Source organism: Myotis davidii, unplaced genomic scaffold, assembly GCF_000327345.1.
Source record: "Myotis davidii unplaced genomic scaffold, ASM32734v1 scaffold323, whole genome shotgun sequence".
In the NCBI taxonomy this organism is placed as follows: Eukaryota; Metazoa; Chordata; class Mammalia; order Chiroptera; family Vespertilionidae; genus Myotis; species Myotis davidii.
Genome location: NW_006295491.1, coordinates 984,574 through 1,011,056, shown reverse-complemented (window position 1 = coordinate 1,011,056; position 26,483 = coordinate 984,574). Strand labels below are relative to the sequence as shown.

The 26,483-nt window shown below is 42.6% G+C and overlaps 1 protein-coding gene across 1 annotated transcript in view; it reads left to right on the top strand.

Moving 5' to 3' along the window:
- The window catches only part of KIAA0922 (KIAA0922 ortholog), a gene marked incomplete at its 5' end in the record, with an annotated part of 146,494 nt that overhangs the window by 71,799 nt on the left and 48,212 nt on the right, over positions 1-26,483 (top strand). The window contains 6 exons of the mRNA XM_015568041.1: positions 1,494-1,562; positions 5,823-5,946; positions 7,530-7,646; positions 8,530-8,640; positions 25,359-25,436; positions 25,619-25,772. Coding sequence (XP_015423527.1) covers positions 1,494-1,562; positions 5,823-5,946; positions 7,530-7,646; positions 8,530-8,640; positions 25,359-25,436; positions 25,619-25,772 — 653 coding nt within the window. The remainder of the gene's footprint in view (positions 1-1,493; positions 1,563-5,822; positions 5,947-7,529; positions 7,647-8,529; positions 8,641-25,358; positions 25,437-25,618; positions 25,773-26,483) is intronic.

Here is a 26,483-nt window from a genome sequence, read left to right as displayed (position 1 = left end):
TACTGCTCTTCAACTTGCTTTTTTCACTTCCCTATATGCTCTGAAGATCACTTTTATAGCCGTTAAAAGTTGCCCCATTTCCTTACATAGTTCTGTTGTACTTTATTGAGTGTCAAGGTTTATTCAACCTTTTGATGGATGTTTGGTGTGTTTTTTTTCCAATTGTGTGTTGGTTAGTGTTTAAAAATTAGCGTTCTCCAGGGGAAAAAGCTCTGATTTGGAGTGATTGCAAATTTCTATGTGGTGTAAATACTCCCACCATGGTTGATTTCAAGCTGCTAACATCATGTCACTGGATGTGAAGTTGGGAAGTGATGTACAGTAGCACACCATTATAAAGTTTTTCTGCCATTCAGATATAATACATGTAAATACCTTCAAGAATCCTATATAATAAAAGGCTAATATGCAAATCGACTGAACAGCGGAACGACTGGTCGCTATGATGCACACTGACCACCAGAGGGCAGACGCTCAACACAGGAGCTTCCCCCTGGTGCTCAGTGTGCTCCCACAGGGGGAGCACCGTGCAGCCACAAGCTGAGCTTACGGCCATCAGTTGGACATCCCCTGAGGGCTCCCAGACTGTGAGAGGGTGCAGGCCGGGCCGAAGGACCCCCTGAGTGCATGAATTTCATGCACCAGGCCTCTAGTATCGATAATAATAAAGTCTGATAACAAAACTAATAAATAAACAAATTGTACACATATGCACATCCATTCATACACACATACTATGTATACATATATACATATATTTTGTATTTTATATATTATATATATTTTGTATTTTATGTATTTAAGTATGCTTATAGATTGTTATAATGTATGTTTTTTAATGTGTTTTCTTTATATACTTTTTGGTATATTAATTTGTGGCTTTTGATTCTGAAGGAAAATTAAGTCATGATAATGTTTAATAACTATCGAAAATGTGACCTGCCGTGGGAGATTTTATGTGATGGTTTTCCTTAAAAATACAGGTGATGGTTGCAGCCTTCAGGAGCAACCCTGGCTATGTGCCCCAGCCTTTCCTTGTTATAAGTAATATAATAAATGTAGGGACCAAAGTTTCCTCCTTCTGCAGCCCCCACCCCCACCCCAACCCCAATCCCAACTCACTTTTGAATGTCATTTCTTGAATTTGGGTTTATGAAAATAGTCATCTTATCTGAATTCATCCAGAAATGAAGCCTATTAAAAATGAAATCTATTCCTATTTTTATCTGAATACTTACAGAACTTGTACATTAGATATGAAGTTGTAGTAACCATAATCTAAGAGTATCTTAGATTTTTGCAGCTGCAGAAATATATTAGACTTCTAATAATTCAATTTTAGCATTGAAAATCTAGTTCAGACTCATCTACAAGAGAGTTAAATTGTATCTCATAAGAGCCATTGGCCTAAGATATCCTCTTAACTTAGTATTGAAACTTTAAACCTACAACAAAAATTAATTTCTCTATTCTTTTTTCTCTTTTTTTTTTAGCTTCTCAGACAAACTATTTAGTGGGAAGGGCTTACATTTCCAGCCATCAGTTCTAGATTTTGGAATTCAGTAAGTATCTTTGCTTTATAATTTTTAAGAACTTATTTGCATTATTTTCTCTCAGGATATTTTACACGTGTATGATGTCAAATTCTTTAAAAATATGTTTGGAATATCAAGGGAAATCAATCCTGGGAATTGTTAAAGGGAATATTTTTGTGTGTGTGCAAAGGAGCGTATAAGAATTGTTTTAGCCCTTTAGTTTTTAACAAATGTACTTATAATAACTTGTAGTGATTGGAATTTAATAGGAAGTCAATATTAAGTTCTTGTTTTTCTAAAATAAATCAGGTTATTTTATCATGAAAAACTCTAAATATTGATGGTTTCTGAATTCATTTCATTAGATTCATTTACTGACTTGTTTTTCCTACTCTCTATGCTTCAGGTTTCAAACTTGCATTATACAGACACTCGTTATTATGGTTAAGACTTTGGAAACGAGTTAAGTGGGGAGGACAGCGCGTAAGCTGTAATTACTGACTGTGCCTCCTGTTAAGAACCATGAGGTGAAGGGAATGTGACCAGTGTCAGTTGAGGGACTAATCTGTGAACTCGGGGGAAATTAAGGAAGAGAAGGGTGGAGCCCTGCAGGAGAGGACTGAACTTCAGGACTCCTGTTGGCTGTGACAAAGTTTGAAACTTAGAGTGTTCAACTCCCTGGATGCAGAATGTTGCTGCAATGAGTAGATAGAATTTCAGATTTCTCGAGTTTCTAGGGTGGAAGTAAACGAGTGTTTCGGATGGAAAAGCTCTGCTTGCTTTAGCAGCCTGGAGCCTCACTTGAGTTTTACGAAGAGCTTTTTGAGTTACGAGAAAAATTATGTGAATGAAATAACCGAGGTGTTAAGAGAGCATCTGGGGTGAGTTAGTGGGGGTCTCCTGGCGTGTCCTCTCCTATTCATCTGGGTGTCTTTCTCTCCATTTCCTTCTGATCCAAGAGAATGGAGCGGCAGTGAGGGAGAATGAGTTTTCAGTGCAAAGTACCTTGTGGAGCTTTTAAAGGAGATTCTGTGAAAGGAAGAAGAGATAAAAGTGTGGAGGGAGATTGCTAACTTTATAAGGCTCTCGGTGCCTGCTTTTTCGTTTATGAATTTTTACTCTTAGGTCAAGAAACTTTATTAGGAGCTAAATCTATAATAAAACCTCACTGATTTCAAATTCTGAGAGAGCACAGTGCTTTTATGGAAAGTCTTTATTGTAAAAAGTTTTAATGGAGGACCTACTTTAAAGAAGTGTCTAGTACAGTTTGGAAGATAGAATAAGATGGATAGTAATCAGTGCGCTTAGGGTAGGTAAACCATTCCAGGCCATAGGATGCTGGCTGTGTATAATATATTTACTCTTCAGTAATGTAGAAGTCCTGTAATCAGTGCACCTGGATGGATGTATATATTAGCTACGTATGTTAATTCGCTATATATATCAATTGCTGGTCCTGATGGCTGAAAGCATATTTTAAAAAAAGCTTAAATTCTTTGACTTGAAAAGGTTGCTAATTTTTAGACTTGAGTCACCTTTGGATGATTTACTTAACTTACATTTATGTAGTAGTTTTATAGTTCTCAAAGCACAGCCACATCTCTTGTCATTTGAATCTTCTAATCACTCCTGGAAGGATAGGTATTATGGTATGTGTGCAGGTGTGTGCGCGCGTGTGTGTGTGTGTGTGTGTGTGTGTGTGTGTGTGTGTGTTACTTTCCAATATCTCTATATTTGACCATGCATTAAAATGTGTTCATACATTTGTTGCAGAGGAGCAATGTGGTTTGCTCACGGAGTGACAGAATAAATCTGATTCCTAAGTTATTTTACTTATAAGTGAGATCTATCTAGGATATGATTATGGGAATAAGTAGGTTTTGTGGAAGTTTGTAAAATCTCAGTAAGAACAAATGAGTTTAAATTACAACCTTTAAAAATTAGTCATTTTACCTAACTTCTGATAAATGGCATAATTTATAGGCATTGGAGTAAAACTTTAGCCATAGTTCTTCTCCTGATTTCTTCCCTGCCCTAGTTCAGCTTTGGCTGCTGTTTATTTTGACGCTGACCTTGGGCAAGCCCCATTCCTTTTCATAGCGTTGATTTCCCTCTGGGGTGCCTGATCAGGATCATGTTTTTCAGTTGTCCCCTGCCTACTGGTACTTCTTAGGGTTTAATTTAAGGGTTAATATTCTGCTGGTCCTGAGGTTTAAAGTGCTAATCATTCACAAGAGATTTTAATCGTTCTTTTGTAGTATTAAATTAACAAGGCATCTTCCAGTTGTCACCAGCGAAGGAAATTCTTATCCTCATCACACTTTTAAAAATAGAATTTAAAATATAGAGTAAAAATAGCACAGTGCTAGCTAGGTTTCAGCAGCGTGCTCAGTCAGGCCTGGGGAAGTCTGGCGGATGCAGCCCCCGGGCTCCGGAGCATTGCAGTTTTGCCGCCGTGTTTTCTAATCTCTTCCTTTGGGAGGCATTTGTGTCCTTTGAAACAAAAAATCTTGTGTTCCAATTGTGTGAATGGGATATAAGCCTTTGAGGATCAGCAGTAATAACTTTGCTGATTGATTCTTACTATTTACCTAAACCCTAAACCCATGGAGGTCCTTGTTTATTTAATTTAATTGAGAGAAAAGACAAAGGTGAACCCAGCACTTTCGAGGTAGGGCTTTCGGCGGTGGCCCTTTATGCTTATGGTAGTATAAACATTTTAGTTGTCTCGTTAAAGACAGTGAAAGTGCAAGGTTTTAATCACACTGAAGTGTATTTTACTTGTAACTGTCTGTAAAGGACTGATTTTCTTTATTTTTTGTTAATCCTGACCTGGGGTTATTTTTTTCATTGATTTTTGGAGAGAGTAGAAGTGGGGGCGGGCGGGGGGAGAGGGATAGAGAGAGAGAAACGTCAATGTGAGAGGGACACGTCGGTCGGTTGCCTCCCACATGCTGCTCTGGGGATTGAGCCTGCCACCCAGGTACATGGCCTGACCGGGAATTGAACCCGAAACCCTTCAGTCCTCGGGCTGACACTCTAACCACCGAGGCCAGGGCAGGACTTATTTTAAAAAGTACACATTGGATGTATGAAATCTTCAATTAAGGTCTGTGATTAAAAGTAGGAGGAAAAGCTAGAAGGAAAATCCCAAGGATTTGATAGTGATAATACAGTATTTTGGGAATCCCATTGTGTGTAAGCAAAATGACTTGTGTTTCATTTTTTTGTGTGTTTCATTTTTTAAAAAGCACAAGCATATTGGAGATGAGTTTTTTGCTGATTTTAGAATATAGTTTTATTTGTGAGCCTTATTAATGAAAACTCTACATTTGGGTCTTGTCACTGAGAGTATTAAAACTGAGAAATGATTTCAGTGAAATTGTTGCAGGCTCTCTAGTACTGCAGCTAATTTAACTGGAGTGAGTTTGGCATTGGGCAGTGGAACCAGAGGTGAATGATTAGAGGGAACATTGCAGGTAGCTCCAGGTATGTGGGCCAGGCAGTTCCTTGGTCAGAGCCGGCCTTGTAGGTGGGAAAGCCAAAAGAAAGGTCTTCAGCCGCTAGGCTATTTGCTATAGAGCAGAGATCCTTACTCTGAGGTTCATAGAAAGTTTTGAAGTTACGTCTAAACTTTCCTGTGTTCGTGTTTGTGGAGGGAGGAGCCAAACTTTTATCAGGGTGCCCTGAAAGTCTCATGGTATTTAACTGGGTAAAAGCCACTGCTAGAAGGTGTTATAGGGTTTTCATTTTTTCTCAGAAGAATGGTCTGTCGCAACAGTTAAATTTTTATGAGACTTATTAAGTCTCGTTGCCAGTTGAAACTCATCCCCCTGAAAAGCCTCTTTACATTTATTACTCAGGAAGCAAACCCTAAAAAACTTGGGTTTCTCTATGAGTACAGTTTCTTATCTAAACATATGTGCATTTGATTCAGAGTCCCAGCCAGACACGTAGTACCTGGTTCCCACTGTGTGCTTTTTGCAAGCATGTTATGGCCTGGATGGGTTGAATACCTGTAACCCAAAAACCACTGGGGTGCTATAATGGGTTGGCATAAGTCTTGTAAAAAAAGTTTTTTTGGGGGGGTGTTTTTTTTCCCGTTGTTGATGAAATGTTTTATTAATAACAGGGTTTGATAATTGTTGCTTTCAACTTTGTAATAAACATCAACAGCTTTCTTGGTTTAGAGTATATACTAGTATATATATATGTATATATGGATGGATGGATAGTTATAAGCACACAATGCATTATTCATATATTATTTTCCCTCTGTTTTCCTAGGTTCCTGGGACACCCTGCAGCCAAGATTCTCTATGCTTATAACCCGAGTAGAGATAGTGAGGTCGTGGTGAATTCAGTGTTTACAGCTGCTGGACATTTCCATGTGCCTCCTGTTCATTGCAGGGTGAGTGTTGATGTGCTCTTGGAAACTATGCTGTGGCGGGCTGCCAGCTTTTCTTGCTTTCTTTGGCCTCGAGTTTTTACTTTCTGCTCCCTGTCTCCCCTTTTTCTGCTACCCAAGCTCTTTCCTTCTGTGTGTTTGCTTTAGCACTTTTTTTTTTTAGTTGTTCATATTCATGATTTTGGTGGTTCTTGATATCTCCATGGGAAAAAAGTGTAACAGTCTAAACTAGGTAGTAATGGATGTATATTTAATAAGACTTTTTCATCATTAAAGATACTTAATGTTATCTGTTTTGAAATGACAACCCATGTTGAGGCTTTTAGTAACTAATACAAGTTAATAGTTGTGATCTCTTCACCTGGTGAACCCACTAAGGTAGGTAGGACTCCTTGGAAATGCAGGAGTAAGAGGTAGAAAATAACTCCTTAATATGCTAATGTGCACCATTACGCAGAGATCAAGATCCTGGTCTTTTCAGTAGTTTCAGTTTCGGTGGTCTTTAACTTGTAATGAAGATTCCCAATTACTAGTGGCTTTTACTTATTTATTTTGCTTACTTATGTCCACTGATGCACTTTTTAAGAAATATATATTTTTATTGGTTACAGAGAGTAAGGGAAAGGGAGAGAGAGATAGAAATATCAATGATGAGAGAGAATCATTGATCGGCTGCCTCCTGCATGCCCTCTACTGGGGATAGAGCCTACAACCTGGGCATGTGTCCTTGACTGGAATCAAACCTGGGACCCTTCAGTCCTCAGGCCAAGGCTCTATCCACCGAGCCAAACCAGCTAGGGCCACCTGATGCACTTTTTAAAAATTGTTGTAACTGCCCTGGCTGGTGTAGCTCAGTTGGTTGAGCATTGTCCCGTGCACTGAAAGGTCCACAGTTCAATTCCCGGTCAGGGTGTGGGCTCGATCCCCTGTAGGGGGTATGGAGGAGGTCTCTCTCTCTCTCTCTCTCTCTCTCTCTCTCTCTCTTTCTTTCTCTCCTCTCTCTCCTCCTCTCTCTCTCTCAAATCAATTTTAAAAAATGCTGTGACTAAGGAAATGGCATAAGAGAGAGTGAGAGAGAAACATCATCAATCAGCTACCTCCTGCCATCCTGCCCCTTCCCCTCTCCCCCTCATTGGGGTTGGAGCCAGCAACCCAGGCATGTGTCCTGACCAGGAATTGAACTGGTAACCTCTTGGTTCCTGGGTCGACCCTCAACCGCTGAGCCACGCCAGTCGGGCTCCCTGACTTTTATTTAGTATCAATGTGTTAAGTAAAGCTATAACTGTGTTAGATAAAGGCGTTGAACACGTGGGTGTGGAAGAGGAGGGAAAAGGAAAGATGTGAGGCATGTGAGTCTAATCCCAAGCGAAAGGACTCGGCAACTGTCTTGCCACGAGTCCACACTATGTTCTTTGGAATGTTCTCTTAGATTGTGGTTGTTGATCTCGGGGATTCCTGCGGCTGACAAATCTAGGGTGCAGAAGACGCTAACATCTGTTCACAGAAACCACCCAAAAGAAAGTCTGTGCGAGATAGTTTTTCAAGGAGAGTCATTCCAAATGGCTAATTAGGTGCCTCTTTCTCAGGTGATTCCAGCAATGGGGAGAACTTCCTTCAGAATTATTTTCTTACCTACTGAAGAAGGGAACATTGAGAGTTCTTTATTTATTAATACCTCCTCACATGGAGTCCTTTCCTATCACGTAAGTAACTTTTTCCTTCTGGCACATAGTTTGGTTGTTGACTTACAGGGTTTGGGTAGTTTAAGAAGACGTTCGGACATGTTGCCACCTGGCGTATAGCAGTAATAGTGAAGCTGTGAGTGCTGCTGGACTCCCCAGCTTTCTCCCTCTCCTGCCTCGCGTGGCGCCTCACGTGGCGCACAGGGGCTGTGCAGAGCTGTCCCTCTCACCCTGCATCTTTGAAGGGCACTGGGACAAAATAATGAAATCTGCCGTACAGTTTTCTAGTACAGCATATAGCAGACTTTCAAAGCCCACAGGCCACACCCCACAAACAGGCCAGAGGGAGGCACCTAGAGAGGGCATTTCTAGCCACTTGGCCTCCTCCCCCCTGGGCTCAGGACTGTTTCTCATCAGGGAACATGGGTTGTGCGTGTGGGGGCCAGGTCTCGCTGGGCTCGCTGTTCACATCCAGGCACTAGGAAGGGAGAGCGGGGTATCTTTTTGTTGTTGTTCCCCAAAGTAGTTAGGTTTCTTTATCTTAAGTTGTACCTGTGACATCGTTAAAAGAGGACCTAAGGAGAAGTGATTTAAGTGCCAAGATCTATCTAACCATATTTGTGGTTAATTCTTACTGGATTCCATGAAGCACGGGGTCCCCTATGAGAAAAGTTGGCTAGTTGTGAAAAGATTTGTTACAATGAGGAATATTCTGCTGAAATACAGCAACTTTTGTTGCATTTTGTTGTTGTTGTTGAAGATAAATAATTGGGTAAATGGAATCTTGAAGGCCAAGGTGCTGAATACAGATTTCCTTTGGAAACGTATTTTAGTGTGCTGGCAAATGTACTTCAGAACTAACAGAGGAATATCTTCCCCCACCCTTCCTCTCTGTCTCCTGCAGGTTTCTGGAATTGGTACTCGCAGAATCTCTACAGAAGGGTCTGCGCAGCAGCTCACAAATGCTTATTTCCTGCTCCCGCAGGTCCAGAGCATTCAGCTCTCACAAACACAGGTGATTTTAACAGTCGATTTATTTCGAACGCTAGTCAGCACCAAACTTTGAAGCCCTTTACATTTGTGTAGCTTTTACAGAGTACATACAGCCTTTTTACCTAGAATGATGATTTTACCTTTTTTTCTGCTTTTTGAAAAAAAATCCTGATATATATAGAAATCGTGTATGTCTAGAACAACAAGTATTTATTTTTAATGGCTGTATAGTCCATGGTGCCGACATTTCATCGTTTGCTTGTGGGTAATTAGAAACGTTTCCAGTTTTTCGTTATTGTTACCATTAGGCCATGTACATATTTTATATTTCTTGGTTCCCTTTAAGTGACCTGTTTCCTTGGGGTATATTTCATAAAGAGGGATTCTGTGGTTAAAGACTGTGAACCTTTTTATAGAGCTTGTTAAATCTTGCCAGGTTGCTTTTGAGGAAGACAGAAGCTCCATAGTGCCCAGTAATGGTACTCTTCCAGGAGTGTCTTACCATCTTCTCTCTCCCCACTTCCAGTCCTGCCTGTGTGTCGCTTCGTGCAAAGAAATATTTTTGATGTTTTAGACGGTATAGAATGGTACCTTCACATTCTTTTAATACACATTTCATTACTAGCATGTAGGTTCGGCCATTTCTTTCCCTTTGATTATCCATATTTCCATGGTTTATCAGGGAGCTCACTATTCATGTCAACTCTGAATAACTTTCGAAATTGAGAAAACTCTTGAGTCAGCATGTTATGAACCTTACCTGTATAGCATTCTTTTCTAGTTTCAGGTGTACAGCGTGGTGATTCAGTGTTTCTGTACCTACAATGTGATCCGCATAAGTCTCGTACCCAGCGGTCACCGTTCAAAGTTTGTTTGCTTAAGATGGCCATAAGCTGTCTGTTTGAAAACGTGAGAGAAATGTGCGTTGTCAGAATGACCACATACGACATCAGATATTTTGCTGCTGCGAACCCAACACAGTCCTGGCGTGCAGAATGAAATAGCAAACAGTTAGAGAACCGACGCGTGCCTTTGTGCAGTGGTGAGACAGACGATTCCACACGAGGGGTGCGCTTTCCTCCACTGTCGCTCAGATGTGAGGAAGCTGAGCTCGGTGCCGGTCAGGCATCGGGATGGTTAGCGTCTGGAGCTGCAGGAGAGTCCTAGACCTCTCGTTGCCCGAACGTGGCTTCCCTGTTTTACAAACCATCTCACCTCCATAAGCTCTGACCCCGCTGGACTCTAATCACCCTTCTCATTCCATCTTTCGAGGCCCAGTTCTGACACCACCTCCTCTGAAACCGCTCCGGGTTCCTAGCACGTCTGTGCTGTGGTCCCATGCGCTGGGATCCAATCCCTGCCTTAGCGTTACTGTCCCCTGTTGTCCCCTCCCCTGCTCTCCCTTGAGGCTCTGTGGGACAGGGCGTTACTTTTTCATTTCTATCGTCTCAGCAGCAACGTAGTGTTCAGTACATGAGGGCCCCCAGGGTTTTTAATAGATAGATGAGTCAATGGCATTTGAGTTGACATCCCCAAATAGGACTTCTGCCCCTCGTAGCATCTAAGATTTGCGTCACTTCACCTTTTCTCCACATCAATCAGTTTGACCTTCAACAGATTTACTGCCAGGGCAGGTGGTATCATTCTTATTTTAGACATTGTCCAACATACTTAGAGTTTAAGTTACTTGGCAGAGGTTGAGAGCAGAGGCAGGCTGGGCAGTCCCAGCTCAGCATGCTTTCTGTTCTTGCCCATAGGTAGTAACTGTCATGATTTTTGTTTCTTTGACTTAGTAATTCCTACTGCGGGAGAGATCAATGCAAAGTAAATGTGGGTTTGGGGGGCCAGCATTTTATAATGGCAAACAATAGTAGAAACAGCCTAAAAGCTCAACAATGAAAAACAGGATGTGATAAATTTGTGTATCAACATGGGAGACGATTAAATACTTCTTCCAAGTTATCATTATGATGTCTACAAAGAAATCTCTGACCAGTGATTAACAGGGTACAAGCTAGACTGACTATACTCTATGACAGTAACTATAAAATACATGGTGGGGTATAATATGTAAATACAGTTGCATTAGGCTCATGAAAAACCAAGAGATTCTGGTGTTGTTTTTTTTTCATGTTTTCATCAGTGCCGTTTGGGATCCAAGTCATTGAGGTCTGGGGAATGTTTCAGTGATTTGTTGGGCAAAACAGAGACTTGAAGTTGGCCCTGTCTCCGAATCCAGCGTGGAGGGTCACTACAGCCATAAGCTTGCTTCGGAAAGGTCAATAGCTATTGCTAGTGGAATCCTTCTAAAGTAACATTTATTGTTAAAAACGGAATTAAGACATAGATAGTGAAGGTGGGGGGCAGGATGGGCTGGAAGGGTCAATGGGGGAAAGGGGGCCATATGTAATATTTGCAACAATAATGATTTTTTAAAAAAAGGAATTATAAGGCAACATGGGAAACCCAGTAAAGGTGTGTGTGCCTGTGGGTGTGTGTTCCAATAAGGTATCACATTGAATTGTCTAAAAAGAGTATGATTATAAAAATTATAATGTAGTTATAAGAAAAACAGAGGAAATTAGAGAAGTGAAATATTAGAAATACGCCCCAAGGCCACAGTCACACCCAGCAAAGGTAACCAGGAGGAGTGTTTGTTAGGTCACATCCTTGCAGTCCTTTTTTCTGAGTGTGTGTTTGTATGAGTGATAGGGTCCCCTCCCCCACCCTGGTGTCATGTCACTGAACCGTGTGAAGGGGAGATTATTTCTGGGTATTCCGTGTGACATCTAACACACATTTCAGACCAGGAGTTCCTAACCTTTTAAGACTGGCACAGCCTTTGCTTTGGGCCTGGTGACGTCGGGCCCTGTGCCTGCCTGCCCAGGACAGGTGTTGGGCAAGGACGCTAGTGGGGCCTGCGCGGGCCGCTCTGGGCTGCACCCTGGGAGGTGTCCTTGTTGGGTTGCTTCCCGCCCTCTGCCTCCGGAGGTGCCGGCCTCTGGCCATGAAACCTGGCCGTGGAAAGGGAAGCTGTAAAATCAGCGAAGGGAGGAGAACAAGGAACGCTTTTTTCCATCACAGTTGGATAGAGGAGGAATGGAAAGACTTGGGTTTCTCACGAACAAATAAGTTGCAAAAGTCTGATGTAGGATTTGGAGATGGAACATTGAGAAGAGGGAATGGTGCGAGGCCTCTGCAGCTGCCCTGTTTTCCTCACTGTCTTACATAACTCGCTAAATGAAACAAAATAGAATTTCCGGGTGGGATAGCTGAGGATTCCTACAAGTCGGTGTCATCATAATGTATTTACTAGTCATGCCATCTCTTTGCATGGGGAAAGCTGTTGATTTTTCTTATACATAAAAATGATAGGCTGTCCGACTCTGGAAAGTTCTGACTGTATGTTAGGTAAATATATGCCATTACCTAATTTCCTCCGCCTACCTACCTCTGAATATAGTTTTTAAAAGCAAGGAAATTGCCTGAGCTAAAAAAAAAAAATCTTCTTTTCTTCGGAGCCACAAGTGAGAATGACTCGATGGAATGGGAGCTGGGGAAGAGGAGAGAAGGGTTGGTGAGTAGAGGAAGGAGGAAAGTGTGGGAAGCCGAGGGAGCAGTACCAGGAGGCGCGGGTGTGGGTGTGTCTCTCCCCTCATCTGTTTTACAGGCCAGTGGGGTCCCCTGGTTCCCAGAACACAGTTTCCTGGGGCCTGTTTACACTCAGTGTTTGTCTCTTTTTTTTGCCTCCCAGAGGAATTGACTCCCTCCTTCCCGAACGCTCCGAGCATCCCTGTCTTAGCACGAGTAATACTGGAAAGCTTTGTCTCTGTGTGTGTGTTTCCTGGACTGATTATAAGCTCCTTAAGAGCAGGAATCATGTTCTAATCAATATTTGCTCTCGTATTACCTAGTGCAGAGCTTGGCCCTATCGCCATGTAGTAAACAAATGCTTGAAAATGGAATAAATGTCTTTATTTTTTATTTTATTATGTTTTAATTCTCACCTGAGGATATGTTTTCCATTGACTTTTAGAGAGAAGAGAGGAGAGAGGAGGGGGGAGAGAGAGAGAGAGAGCGAGAGCATCGATGTGAGAGAGACACACCCATTGGTTGCCTCCCACATGTGTGCCTTGACCACGTGCACCTTGACTGGGAATCAAAACAGCGACCCTTCAGTTCTTGGGCTGATGCTCTAACCACTGAGAAAAACTGGCCAGGGCTGAATAAATGTGTTTAAAAGAAAGACATTATTATCTTAGCTATTTATGAAATTATAGGACATGATTGTTTTCTGATGTCTTTCAAACATTCATTATATTAGAATATTCTAGAAAATGTTGTTAGATGACTTGAAGATGCCCGATAATTAGTACCTCTCTTTCTGGCCAGGTGCTGAAGTTTTAGAGAACTAAAATGCACCTTTTTATTACTGATAAGCTGCATTCTTCTGCATGAGCTGAGGTAAGAAAGAGCCAGAATTGCTAATGCCCTATCTCCTAGGTACACCATGGAGTGGCCCATGCAAGGGAAGCTGGAGAATCAAGGACAGACACCCGATCCAAGGTGTAGAGTGAAGGAGAAAGGAGCCAGCTCCTCTACTAGCTCCCCCCTCGTCACCCCTGCCTGTGGCACAGGATCGTTTTCTGTTGCCCACCAATAGGCAACTCCCTCTGCCTTGAGGGGAGAAGAGGGCTTGGGGCAAGAGGGCTGGAGTATTTAGGGGAAGAGAATCCTTTCCTCCTAGTTTCTACTGATCCATTGGGCTTGCCTGTTCCTAAGCCTTTGATCCTCCCTTCTCTGATGAGGAGGCCGTCAGATGTCCCGTGGCTGTGTGCCCACCTTCCTGAGCCTGTCCCGCCTCCCAGGAGCACCACACCCCCATTTGTTTGTTGATCCCCCCCGAGACGGCTGGGGCACACTGTTGAGTTTGTCTCTAGAAAGTTCTAAGAGGATGAATTAAAAAGAATTCATTAATAATCTGCTCCAAAGCCACACTGTCCCCAGGGTTGAAAGTTCATGTTCTCTGTTTCCCATCGCAAATTCTTTCCAAGTATGATAGCCAGTGCAGCCTATCAGAGCATTTACCGTGGGACCAAACAGCAGTTAAAATGCTCCAGTAACAACAGCCCTGTGAGGATGCCCCGTCAGAGACAGGCACTGGGTGGCAAATAAGAAGATGAATTCTGGGGCGGGGGTGGGGGAGGGGGTGGCCTAGAAGAGGTCAGTGGAGGGAAAAAGGGGACATATGCAACACTTTCAACAATAAAGATTAAAAATAAAAAAGGTGAGTCCTGAAACCAGGCCATCAGGCCATCTTGGTTCTGAGTGACCTTGGCCAAATTACCTAACCTGCTGTTTCTTAGTTTATCTATAAAATTAGGTAAAAATAACACGATCTCATAGGATTGCTGTATCTATTGAATAAGTTGATACATGTAAAATGCTTAGAACTAGTACCTGGCACATAGCTAAAACACATTCCTCATTTAACTTTAAAACAAATACAAACCCTCTAGGAGAATTTTAAAATTCAGAGTTAGTCCTTTGGTAAGACATGAAAGTTCAAGGCCATAGTCCCAATATCAAATTAGCTTGGCTTGTGAGTTAATGTTCAAAGAATTTGAAGTCCTCTCTAAATCTTACTTTTTATTTTTATTTTTTGCCCTTTGCCAGAGAGATGCTCCATGCCTGTGTGTAGCTGGGGAAAGCTCAGCAGCTATAGCCTGGGCTCGCTCTTGCTAGAGTGTGGATGACTGCCTTGGGGTTTGAGAAGTTACAGTAGTCCAATACTAAGTGTCTCTTGAGCCTCACTGGAGTCTAGAATCTTAATAAGATACAAGATTATCAACCTAACATCCACCCATTTTGGAAAGCATGTCCCCAGCCCCACTCTCGAGGTACTAATTCTAAGCAAAAATTGTTCTCAGTACCTCTGTTTGCCAAAGAGGGGGATGGAGGACAGACAGAGAGCATCACCTTGGTTTCAGCTTCATGCCAGTTGTTCTGAGTCCAGGATCTTGGCATTTGAACTTGATGGAGCCGCCTGCTTGTCAAGAAGTTAATTTGAGACCTTTGGGGGGTAGGGAGGAATCACCTGTGCACATTAGTTCCTGTCTCAGGAAGCAGCATCTGAGCTGCTCAACTTTGGAGTGGCTGCAGGCTAGTCGCTAGGTGTGTCTCTCCCTCCTTTTGGCACAGCGCCCTTTTGTTACCCCACCCCCCACCCCCGTGCTGACTGGTGTGCTGATTGGGGTTGCCCTCTGTTTAGGGATGGAGTGGCTGCAGAGGCTGTGCGCACAGATGTTGAGCCTCTTACTGTGGACTCATTGAAGCTCTGGAGCCTGTGACAGGGAAGGCTTTTCCTTCCTCCCCGGCTTATTTCAAGTGGATCATTGCTCCCAGCAGGTTCCTGGAGGCGGGGCTGCTGTTGATACGTTGGGAGCTCAGGCCCTGGGGGTGGGGGGAGGGGGCAGGGAGGAGCGGTAGACCTTGGCCGTGAGTCACTCCCTGTCTCCCCAGGTTGTTTGTGGCCCTTCTTTTTCTAAAGTTGTGGGCTGGGCCTCCAGGATGTGCTCTTACCCCTGGGCCCCTCTTCCTCTTAGGAAGGCTCGGTTGGGTTTCGAGCTGTTTAACCTGCTTCTTTTGTAGGTCTCTTTCTTTCTCTTAACACTTGTAAGCTGCTGGGTTACATATATTCATTCCCCGCTAGATGTTTTCTTGTGAGTTCTCCCAAAGCAAGAAAGATAAAGTCAGTAACTTTTGAGTCTGCTAAAAGTACCTATTGTTCAAACAGATCTCCTCTTCCCTCAGTGCCCCGTCTTGCGTAGACCTCTCCCATTGGACCAACCCCTGAATCAGGCCTGGGACCCGTCTATCCAGTCCTGCCTGGTTCCCCTTTAATGGGTTTCTTCTGTGCTGTGCTTTCTCTTCGTTGGAGTCTAATCCCATGAACATCAAACATATTCCCTTAGGGCACCAGCAGGAACTGTGCATTCATCTTGCCCCGCTCTGAACTCTCTGCTCTGCTCTCCCTGGTCTCCCCTTCACAGCCTGTGAGATCTTACATGGCCTTGGGTCTTGGTCTCCAAAGATACAGGTCCTCGGTCACCTTTCCCATGGGCTCTGTGCCTGGCTTTAGAAGTCTGTCCCTCCATAGTTCCTGGAACTGAATCCTAATTCCTCTTGGGGGAGCAATTTCAGTCTAATCTCTCCCTTTTTCTTTTATTTTCTTTTCCTGTAGCAAAATTGCCTGTCTTCCTTACTAGTATTTTGTTAAGCTCCAACAAGCACAAAGATATATATTTCCTCATTTCAGTGAGATCCCAGGCTGTCTCGCTTCTCTTTCTATGTCTGTGGAACCAGGCCATCCAGGTCCCCTGTTCTGTTCCGGCTCCGTCTGGTTGTCCCCTAAAACATCCGCTTTTCCTCCAAAGGGCTGCCCTCTCTTCCTCCTGCGTCATCAGCCTGCCTTCCTTTTTTTTTTTTTTTTTTTTTTTGGTTTTTGTTCCTCTGGGCCTAGTGGGAAGACTCAAGTGTGAAAAGTGTGTTCCTCTAACCTTCTGGCACCTCCTTGGTTTTCAGAATGAACCTGATGGTTCCAAGGGCAGACCTTAGTGCAGCGGTTCTCAACCTGTGGGTCGCAACCCCTTTGGGGGTCGAATGACCCTTTCACAGGGGTCGCCTAAGACCATCGGAAAACACATATATAATTACATATTGTTTTTGTGATTGATCACTATGCTTTAATGATGTTCAATTTGTAACAATGAAATTGGGGGTCACCACAACATGAGGAACTATATTAAAGGGTCACGGCATTAGGAAGGTGGGGAGCCACTGCCTTAGTGGTATCTAGTTTGTTTGTGCCATCGTTTTGTCAAATTCCTTCTCTCACTCAACCCAGTGTGACAGCATATCTCTTTAGTAAGACTACCCTTATTGTTTTTTTATTTATTTATAACATCAGTCACCTTTATGTGGCTCTGTCACGTTGGATCTTGAAAATCTAAAATGGTGGTCAGCATTTAGATGGTTCATAAATCTAGTGCCAGTGAATTGGGGAGGAAATTTGGGGCAATGAACCAACCTCTTGAATTTGAGCTGCACCCTTTCACAGTTCAGACTCTCAGCTGTGGAGGCAATGCATGAAAAGGGAACGAATCAGGAGCAGCCTGTCTACCCTGCCTGCCAGGAGGTGGACCCCGTAGCTTCCCTGAGACCCGGATAGAAAAGCAGCAAGTGGTATTCTGGAAGCTCTGTCTTGAGGGAGTCCTGATTAGTGATACCTTTTTCTCCCACCCCCACCCCCCCTTTTCCTTCTCCTTTCTCCCTTTTCCTTTCATTTTCTTTTCCTGCGGTAAAATAGACATAACATGAATTTACTGTTTTCACCATTTCTAAGTGTACAGTTCAGGGGCATTCAGTACATTCACAGTGTTGCGCAGCTGTCACCACCACCCATCTCTTGGCCTTTTTCATCTTCCCAAACTGAAATTCTGTCCCCACGAAACCCTGACTCCCCATTCTCACCTCCTCTCAGCCCCCCCGTGACCATTATTCTTTTTTACGTCTCCATGAATTTGGCTCTTCTAGGTCTTCTAGAAGTGGAATCACACGCTCTTTGTCCCATTGTGACCGGCTTATGTCACTGAGCGTAATGCCTTCAAGGTTCATCCCTGTTGTAGCGTGTGTCCGAATTTCCTTCCCTTTTCAGACTGAATAATAGTCCATTGTGTGTGTACACCGTGTGCTGTTTACTCATTCACCCATTGATGGATGTTGGGTTGCTTCCACGTTTTGACGGTTGTGTGAAATGCTCTGAATTGGGTGTACACGTATCTGTCTGTGCCCCTCCTGTTACTTTGGTGTAGCTGTATGTTTAATCTTCCGAGGAAGCACCACACTGGTTTCTTCTGCAACAGCCTTCCTTTCATAGCCTCATCCTTGCCATGGCCATGCCTACTTAGGTCAAAGCTGTGCCTTTGCTGCACAAGGTCGAGCCACAGCAGCCTGCATCTTCACACCTGAGCCTTTGCTGAGCCTGGGCCCAGGTTCAAGGGCTGACCAGACCTTCAGGAGCCACTTGCCATTTGCTTAAGGCCCAGCAGCATCCAATTGGGTAAAAATAGCTGTTCGCCTTTGGACAGAACCACCGTGCGCTGCGTGACCCACCAAGGTGAACATCTGCATGGCTCCCTGCAAGTGCCAGCTCAGGCTGTAGGAGTTCAAGCCACCCAAGTGTGAAGACACAGGCCACTGCTACTTGGTCCCACCAACAGTCTCAATATCGGAGTGTTAATTTGGTCTCTATATGGCTCTTTGTTGATCTTTCAGGGTTAGTGGCACATTCAGTGGGGTGGGAGGTGATGTGCTGCAACAACGTTTCTCTTTCCTTCAGTGGGGTGGGAGGTGATGTGCTGCAACAACATTTCTCTCTCTTCTTGGGTTCTGAACCAACAGTGAAATAAGATGAAAGGAATCTGAAGTGTTTAGGACAGTGGTTCTCAACCTTGGCTGCACATTCGAATCACCTGGGAATCTTTTTAAAATCCTGATATCTGGGCCTCACCCTCCGGAAATTCTGTTTCTTTGTTATGGGGTGAGCCCACAACATTAGTAACAAACAAACAGAATTTCCAGAGGATGAGGCCCAGACATCAGGATTTTAAAAAGATTCCCAGGTGATTCGAATGTACAGCCAAGGTTGAGAACCACTGGTTTAGGAGAACAATCCCTTCTCTTAGAAACCCATGGTGGGGGGAAGAGGAGTTTCCCCCTCTAACACAGTACATGTGGAAAAAATGCTTCCCAGGGGCATTTAGATGATTTGTTGTGGAATTTTACCAACTTAATGCATTAATAATGAATGAACAAGTAAAAATAGTAACACTCCCTCATGAGGGCCCCGTGCGTGCCCTGCGCTGGGCATATGTATCTCATTTAATGCTCTTCAGATGACGGTGAGTTCCTTAGTTCTGTGTGATTGAAGAGGAAGCTGAACCTGGGAAAAGCGTAGAAATGTCCCCGTGGTCTTGTGGCTGGGTTTCGTCTTGAATTTATGGTGAATACAGTCATTTGGCCACACTGCCTTTTCTCCAAAGATTTGGAGAAGCAAAAATGTTATACAAATGCTTTAACCCCCTTTCCCTTAACGAAACAACAAAAAACGCATTCCAGCCAGTACCTGGGTTTTTTTTACATTTTAGTGAGGGGGTCTGGCAACATAGGTAAATTTCATTCCAGCAGTTAAATACCTGAGGACTAGACGGGTTAGTAGTGGCAGGGGTGAGGGTTGAAACACAATTGCTGTTTAACATAAGGTTAAAGCAACAAACAGTGCTTACTGTTCGCTCAGCTGCCTGTTTGTTATGCAGGAAACACTAAATTAGGAGTTTGGTTACAGAGCCTGAGTGTTGTGTGGAAGGGACCCAAGAAAGTGTTCTTTCTATACAAAATCATTTGCTGTATGGAATGTATTGTACCTAGCACTGTGTGTGTGGGCCACTGGCTGGGATGGTCACAGGCTTAAACTGTGTCCCTATTGAGGCACACATTGGCATAAACAATTTACCTTTATAAAGACGTCCGAAATTTAGCATTCAAAATTGTGGAAGTGGAGAAAAATGGAACCTAAGATTGGGACCTATCTAAGTAATTCTTTTGTATTTCCCAGGTTATATTCCTTACATGGAAGGTTTTCATGGATGGTCATTACTGGGATCGTCATACGTTGTTCATTCTGTCTGGATTAATATGTTATAGGTTCTCGTATACTTTTGTTAGGATATGGTTTACTCTTATTAATAAAACTCATATACATTGTCTATCCTTTTTTTTTTTCCCTGCTTAATTGCACACAGTCCCCCCAGGTCACACTCTGGCCCTGGCCCAGTCCACAAAGAACAATTTCTTAGCAAATAAAGGAAGGTGATTTATTTTCTCTCTTAGATCCAGTTACCTAGACTCATACCCCTTCACCACAAAACCTAGGGAATACAAGCCACACAAAAGGAGCTTTTACATGGCTGTTTTCTTGTCCTTTGCAGTATTTCTTGGCATGGTTTTCTAATATGTGTTTCCATGCCGAAGAACTTTCAGGCTTTTAAGTATCTAAGAGGAATTGGCTTGGTCTGTTCTTATTTACCTGGAAAAAACACTGACTTGTGCCAAAAGACCTGCCATTGTTTTCCGTTTTCCCCCCAACTAACCTGAGGACCCTTTGATAAGTCACTTATCCCCATAGACTGAATGTGAAAACTACGAAGGAATTGTTTTTTTCTGTTAGCTATGAAATTTATGAACTCTTTTTCTTTATGAGCTCAATTTTTTTCCCATATAGTGTGGGAGGTTTCAACAACAGAGAAATGGGTTTTGTGTTTCTTTTATAATCTGCTCAGCACACTCCTGGGTCAGGAGATGTCCTCCTGTCACAACAAATGTGCTCGGTTGGGGTCCTTTCAGGGGAATTCTTATTCCCAGCTTGTGTGGTGGCCCCAACTGGCTCGTGCTTTGGGTTGTCGTTTTCTTTTTAAAGTCTAGTTTGCAATAGTTTTTTTTTTTTGTCTTTCTGTAAAGGAAGACACGAACCTTTAAATTTGCCTGAGAAAAGTTAGCCTGCCTCCAGGGCAGTTTGGAGGTGCTGGAACGCCCCCTGGTGGGATGCTGAAATATGTTCTACAGCCATTGAAACAACATAGTGCTTGATGTTTGTTTTTGTTTCCAGCTAATAGCAGAATCTTATTTAGAACGGTAAATTATAAACTCATCCATCCAGAAATGTACCAAGGATGACAGAACATGAGGATTTAAATTACATCAGATTACTGTGCAAATAGGATTTTTAATCATGTCCAAAATTATAATTTTGAACTTCGGACATTATTTCAACATTTGAAGAAATACGTTAGGGAAGAGAGCTGCCTTGCCAGGTTAAGATCTATGGTTAAATTGTTGTATGTTATAAAAACCAAACTTAATTATAAATGTACTAGAGGCCCAACGCACGAAATTCTTTCAAGAGCTGGCCTTCCTTCCCCCGGCTGTTGGCACTGGCTTCCTTCTGGCATCCGGGACCCAGACTTTCCTTGCAGCCCCGGCTTCGTCTGGTCTAACGAGCATATTGCACTTTTATTATTATAGATATGTCGAGAGTGTGCTGATGTGGGCTTTTCTTTACAGCTTTTTGAAAAGTTTTAGATCAGAAACATGCCAAATATCAGGTTTTGGTATACTTTGATTTTATAGCCAATGTTTATTATTTTTAGTTTCTTTCCCTTTGAAGTAAGCATGTAGCTGTGTGCCCACTTTTCTTCATTCACCAACTGTATATTGAGTGCCGATTAAGTGGTAGGCATTGTGGTTAAACCCTTCAGACAAGGTGCTTACAGACCTTGAGCAAGTTATCACATGAGGAGTGTTAACGAAGGTCAGGTGCAAGGTGCTGTGGGTGTGAGAAATGCCACTTACCCCAGCTGAGGTGTCAGGGAAAACCTCCCTGAGTGATGTTTCAGCTGGGACACGAAGGATGAATTGCGTTTAGCTATGTAGAGGGGAGGGCCGGTCGGAAATGTAGGTTCAAAGTTTGAAGGCAAAATAGAGCAGAAAGTCTACCCATGAGGCTGGAGCATAAGCGAGGAGGCAGAGACTAGGCAGGTGCCTGCATTCTGTAGCTGCAATAAAGGGTTTGGGATTTGGGCCAAGCAGGAAGCCTTTGAAGGGTGTTAAGCAGATAAGTGGCTTGACCTGATTTGCATATTTATAATCTCTCTCTCTCTCTCCGCCCCCCCCCCCTTTTTCATTGAATTTCTTGGGTTGATATTGGTTGTGGGGAGCCGCTATAGGGTTAAGCCTCGGACTGACCTGTTGGCAAAGTCACAAACAAGTCCCAGCTTAGAGGACACAGTCCTCTTAGCATGATTAGGCTTGACCTTATAATGCTCCCTAGATAAGCTGGGACTTGTTTGTACTTTGCCAACAGGTCAGTCCAAGGCTTAACCCTATAGCAGCTCCCCACAATTGGTTAATAAAATTATATGGATTTCAGGTGTACAATTCTATAAGATATCATCTGTATAGTGTAGTGTGCTCACCACTGCAAGTTAAGTCTCCTTCCGTTATCATTTACTCTCCCTGTACCCTCTTCTGTCCACTCACTCTTGATGCCGTGTGGAGAGTGGAGTGGAGAGGGCAGAGGTGGACACAGGGACAGGAGGCGGAGGTTGGTGCAGCAGCCTACCTGCCTCTGTCCCTCCCTCCCTCCCACTAGGGCAAGGGCTCCATAAACTGTTACATAAAGGCCTGGAGAGTAGTTATTTTTACCTCCTTTGCAGGCCATAGACCCTGTTGCAAGTACTCAACCCTGCCATTGTAACAGGACAGCAGCCATAGACAGTTCACAAGGAATGAGCATGGCTGTGTTCCAGTAAAACTTTATTTATAAATACAGGCAGCGGGCTGGATGTGGCCCACGGGCATAGTTTGCTGACCCCTGATCTTTAGGGTATTAGGAATGAAGAGAACGGAATGGATTCAAGGACTGACAAGGAGGTACAATCAGTATAAGATGGTTTGGGGTTAGTTTGAGGAAGGTAAGTGAGAACGTGAAGTTGGTTTTCAAGTTTCTGGCTTAAACAAAATATGAAGCATGGTGCTAGGAGGAGGCCACTGCACACAGTAAGGCTCGCTGCCTTGGCCTGTGCGAGGGAGGCGTGTCCAGGCGGATGCCACGCCATTGGTTGGATGTATGGGTGTGCAGAGAGGTCTGAGCTGGAGAAACAAACTTCAACTTGTCATAGACCCACTTAGGGAGAGAGTGAAGAGGACAAAAGACAGAATCCAGAATAATTGCAACATCTGATGGTCATAATGGGACGAGCCAAAGATGAAAGGGAAAGGCCAGAAGGACAAATGGGTAATGGAGTTTAGTGGGAGAGCAGGATCCGGCAAAAAGAGAAGTTTCCATTGGGTTTGGCTATGGAGGTCTTTTGAAACTTTGGAGAAAGCAATTTCAGAGAAGTGGTGGGGGCTGTTTGTTGTTTATGTCTTTGTTAGTGGGATTTGTTCCCAGAAAGACAAATTAAAAAATGTGTCTTCTTTAAGATTTTAGGTTCTGTTCACAGGGTGTTTTCCTGTTTAAGTCTAGCAAATACCAGCAATTACTTCTTTAACAGAGCTGTTGGTGAAGGCTTGGTCCCATTTACAAGCTGGGTTAAACTTAAATAGTTTACTGCATTCTAAAATGTAATCTACTTTATTTTTTCTGTACTTTAATTGACTGAATGACAATTGAAGTAGTTACAAAATGGGTTTTTATATGATGTACTTAGGTAATTCTTATAAATCTAACAAAGTAAACATAATTAGGGTGATTCTACTTCGTACTAAATCTTCCTGAAGTGAATAGACACTTACCCTCAGTTAAGTCAGCCAAGGGTTTGGGGAATGCCTTCTTACCTGGTGGAGATTTTCTGGTGTCTGACTGTGGCTGCCCAGCCCAGTGCCTTCGTGCAAAACTACACCAGACACATCAAACTCAACAGAAGAGGAACTCCCGAAACCAGGCCCCTTAGACTCACACGCCGCACATTTTCTGTGCGTTCACCGCCTGCAGCCCCCTGCCCTCCCACCCGAAAGGCTGTATCCCTGGATGGGACTTTGCATCTCCCATCTTCAAGATAAGTCCATGTCACCTCATGTGCCTGTTAAGATCATTGAATGTGATGAAAAATGTGTTCTTCTTCCCTTTTTTTGTTTGTTAATACTCACCGGAGGATATCTTTCTATTGATTTTTAGAGAGAGTAGGAGAGAGGAAGGGGAGAGGGGAGAGGGAGGGGGAGAGAGAGAGAGAAAGAAACATTGATATGAGAGAGAGAGATCCATTGGTTGTCTCCTGCACCCGCCCCAACAGAGCTGGGGATCAAACCTTGACCAGGAATTGAACTCTTGACTCCTTATTGCGTGGGCCAACTCTTCAACCACTGAGCAACACTGGCTAGGGAAAAATTCTGCATTGTTTTGATATATTCTTGATCCTTCCATTCATAACTCTCCCACATATTAAAAATATGACATATGACAGTAATACAGTCTTAGTATGGGACTTTATCAACCTATTGTCATCAATGGATAGACCTTCCAGACAAGAAATCAGCAAGAAAACAGTGGCCTTAAGTGACGCATTGGACCAGATGGATTTAATTGATATTTTTAGAGCATTTCACCCCAGAGCAGCAGAATATACATTTTTTTTCAAGTGCACATGGAACCAGTATTATTTACAAGAGCCAAGATATGGAAGTAACTTAACTGCCCATCAGTGGATGATTGGCTGAAGAAGATGTCGGCCGTGGCCAGTGTGGCTCAGTTGGTTGAACATTGTTCCATGCACCGAGAGGTCACTGGTTCCATTCTCAATCAGGGCACATGCCCAGAATATGGGCTCAATTCAAATAGGGAGCATGTAGGAGGCAACCAATGTTTCCCTCTCATCAGTGTTTCTCTCTCCCTCTCCCTTTCTCTTTCAATCAATAAAAACATTTAAAAAAAGAAGTGGCCATTATATAAAATGGAATATTACTCAGCCATAAAAAGGAATGAAATAGCCCTAGCCAGTTTGGTTCAGTAGAGAGTGTCAGCCTCTGGACTGAAAGGTCCTGGGTTCAATTCTGGTCAGGGGCACATGCCCGGGTTGTGGGCTTAATCCCCAGTAAGAGGTGTGTAGGAGGCAGCCCATCAATGATTCTCTCTCATCATGATTGTTTTTATCTCTCACTCCCTCTCCCTTCCTCTCTGAAATCAATTAAAAAATATATTTTTTAAAAAAGAATGAAATATTACCATTTGCAATAGCATGGATAGACCTAGAATGTATTATGCTAAGTGAAATAAGTCAGACAGAAAAAGACAAATACTATGTATTTCACTTACATGGGGAATCTAAAGAACAAAATAAATGAAAAACAAAACAGAAACAGATTTGTAGATATGGAGAACAAACTGATGATTGCCAGATGGGGAGGGTTGGTGGAGGGGTTTGGTGAAGAAAAAGGTGAAGGGTGTAAGAAGTGCAAATTGGTAATTACACAATAGTCATGGGGATGCTGAGTACAGCATAGGAAATATAGTCAATAATATTGTAATACTGTGGTGTCTGGTACACACTGGACTTAATCAGATCACCTTTTACTGGTAACTGTTTAACCACTGTGCTGTACACATGAAACTAATACAAAATAATATTGAATGCCAATTGTAATGGAAAAATAAAGGAATGATAGCCAGTTGAATTTTGGACATCTCTTATGGTTTTGTCATAGCTTTTAAGGTCATTCTACTGAAGGGAGGCAGACAGGACAGTTAATTGGCTATTGCTTACTGAACCTACTTTAAAATAAAAGTAGACACCTATGTGGAAAAAGAGTGTTAAAAAAGTATCAGCGATGTCAAACTGCAGTGTTCCTGTGTATATCTAGAACACATTTATCTGTTTATTGCCATAGTCAGAATTTTCATGTTGCCCAAGGGGAGAGCTTATGACTTTCATTAGAATGTGAACTGTTCTATTGATGGTTATATTTCCAGTAAGTAGAATAATACCCAGCAGTTAGCAGATACTCAAATGTTTGTCAGTTGAGTAAATGTAGTTCCTGAATAAATGATAGATTGTCTGCTGCTAATGCTAGATTGATCTTTTTGCTTTCTTTTACATTGTTTCCCCCCTGCCTTCTTTTTCTTTTTAGGCAGAAACCACTAATACTAGCCTCTTGCAGGTGCAACTGGAATGCAGTTTACATAACAAAGTGTGTCAGCGATTAAAGGTAAAATGAAAAAATTTAGTTTTTCCTCCTGCCTCTTTGCTTAGATATAAAAAATAAAACAACACATTCTGTTCTCTGAAGTACACATGCCCTGACCTTAAGTGCTTTTCCCCTTAAAATTTGAGATCACCAAGTTCAGATCATTCTTAAGTTTTTCCTTTTTTCCATCCCTTCAATCTCAGAGTTGTTATCTGGAATCCGATGATGTTTTACAGCTACAGATGAGCATAATTGTAACAATGGAAAACGCCTCGAAAGAATTTGAACAAAACACACAGGACTTGTTAGATCATCTTTCTATTATTTATGTAGCTACAGATAAATCTGAGACCTCAGGTAAGGTGGAATCTCTTCAAATTTTCATGGTAATATATTATGGTTAACCTGTGTCATCATTCTACAACATTTACTTATAGATCATGTCATCACACTCCAACACAAAGAGCTGCGGCTTTCAACCTTATTAAGCGATTGTAATAGTAACTGGTTCTCAATTTGCAACTGTGAGTAAATTTTTGGAGTAAATTTAGGGGCAAAAGCAAACTAGTCTAAGTTTCCTTGGGAATCATTTTTCTTGGCATTCTGGGCACAATGACCTAATATAAATATCCACAAAGTGTTGGAAGTTTTGTGTCTCTTGTTCCAGTTTTACTGATTTGCAGAAGCTCAGTTGACCAAATCCTGCTGTTTTGTATTTTTTTAGTAGCTGATGGGATACTGGTTGTTCCTTGATGCCTGACAAGTTAGAGTAATAGGAATTTCAGTGTTTGTTCTATGAATTTTATTTTTGAAAACAGCTCTACTTACCAGAAATAACCTAGTTCATCAGTTTAAGTTTCTAGGAAGTTTTGTTGGAGACACATATTATGTGATGCATGAGATTTATAATGTAGGACTTGCCGTCATCCATTGGTTGTCAAGACTGTTCTGGTACCTGTGTGTGTGTGTGTGTACACCCACACACATACATATTCAGAGAAAGAAATGGCTCCAAAATATAGTTTGATATTGGCAGCCTATTGTTTTTCAAACAACGCGAGAATTGAT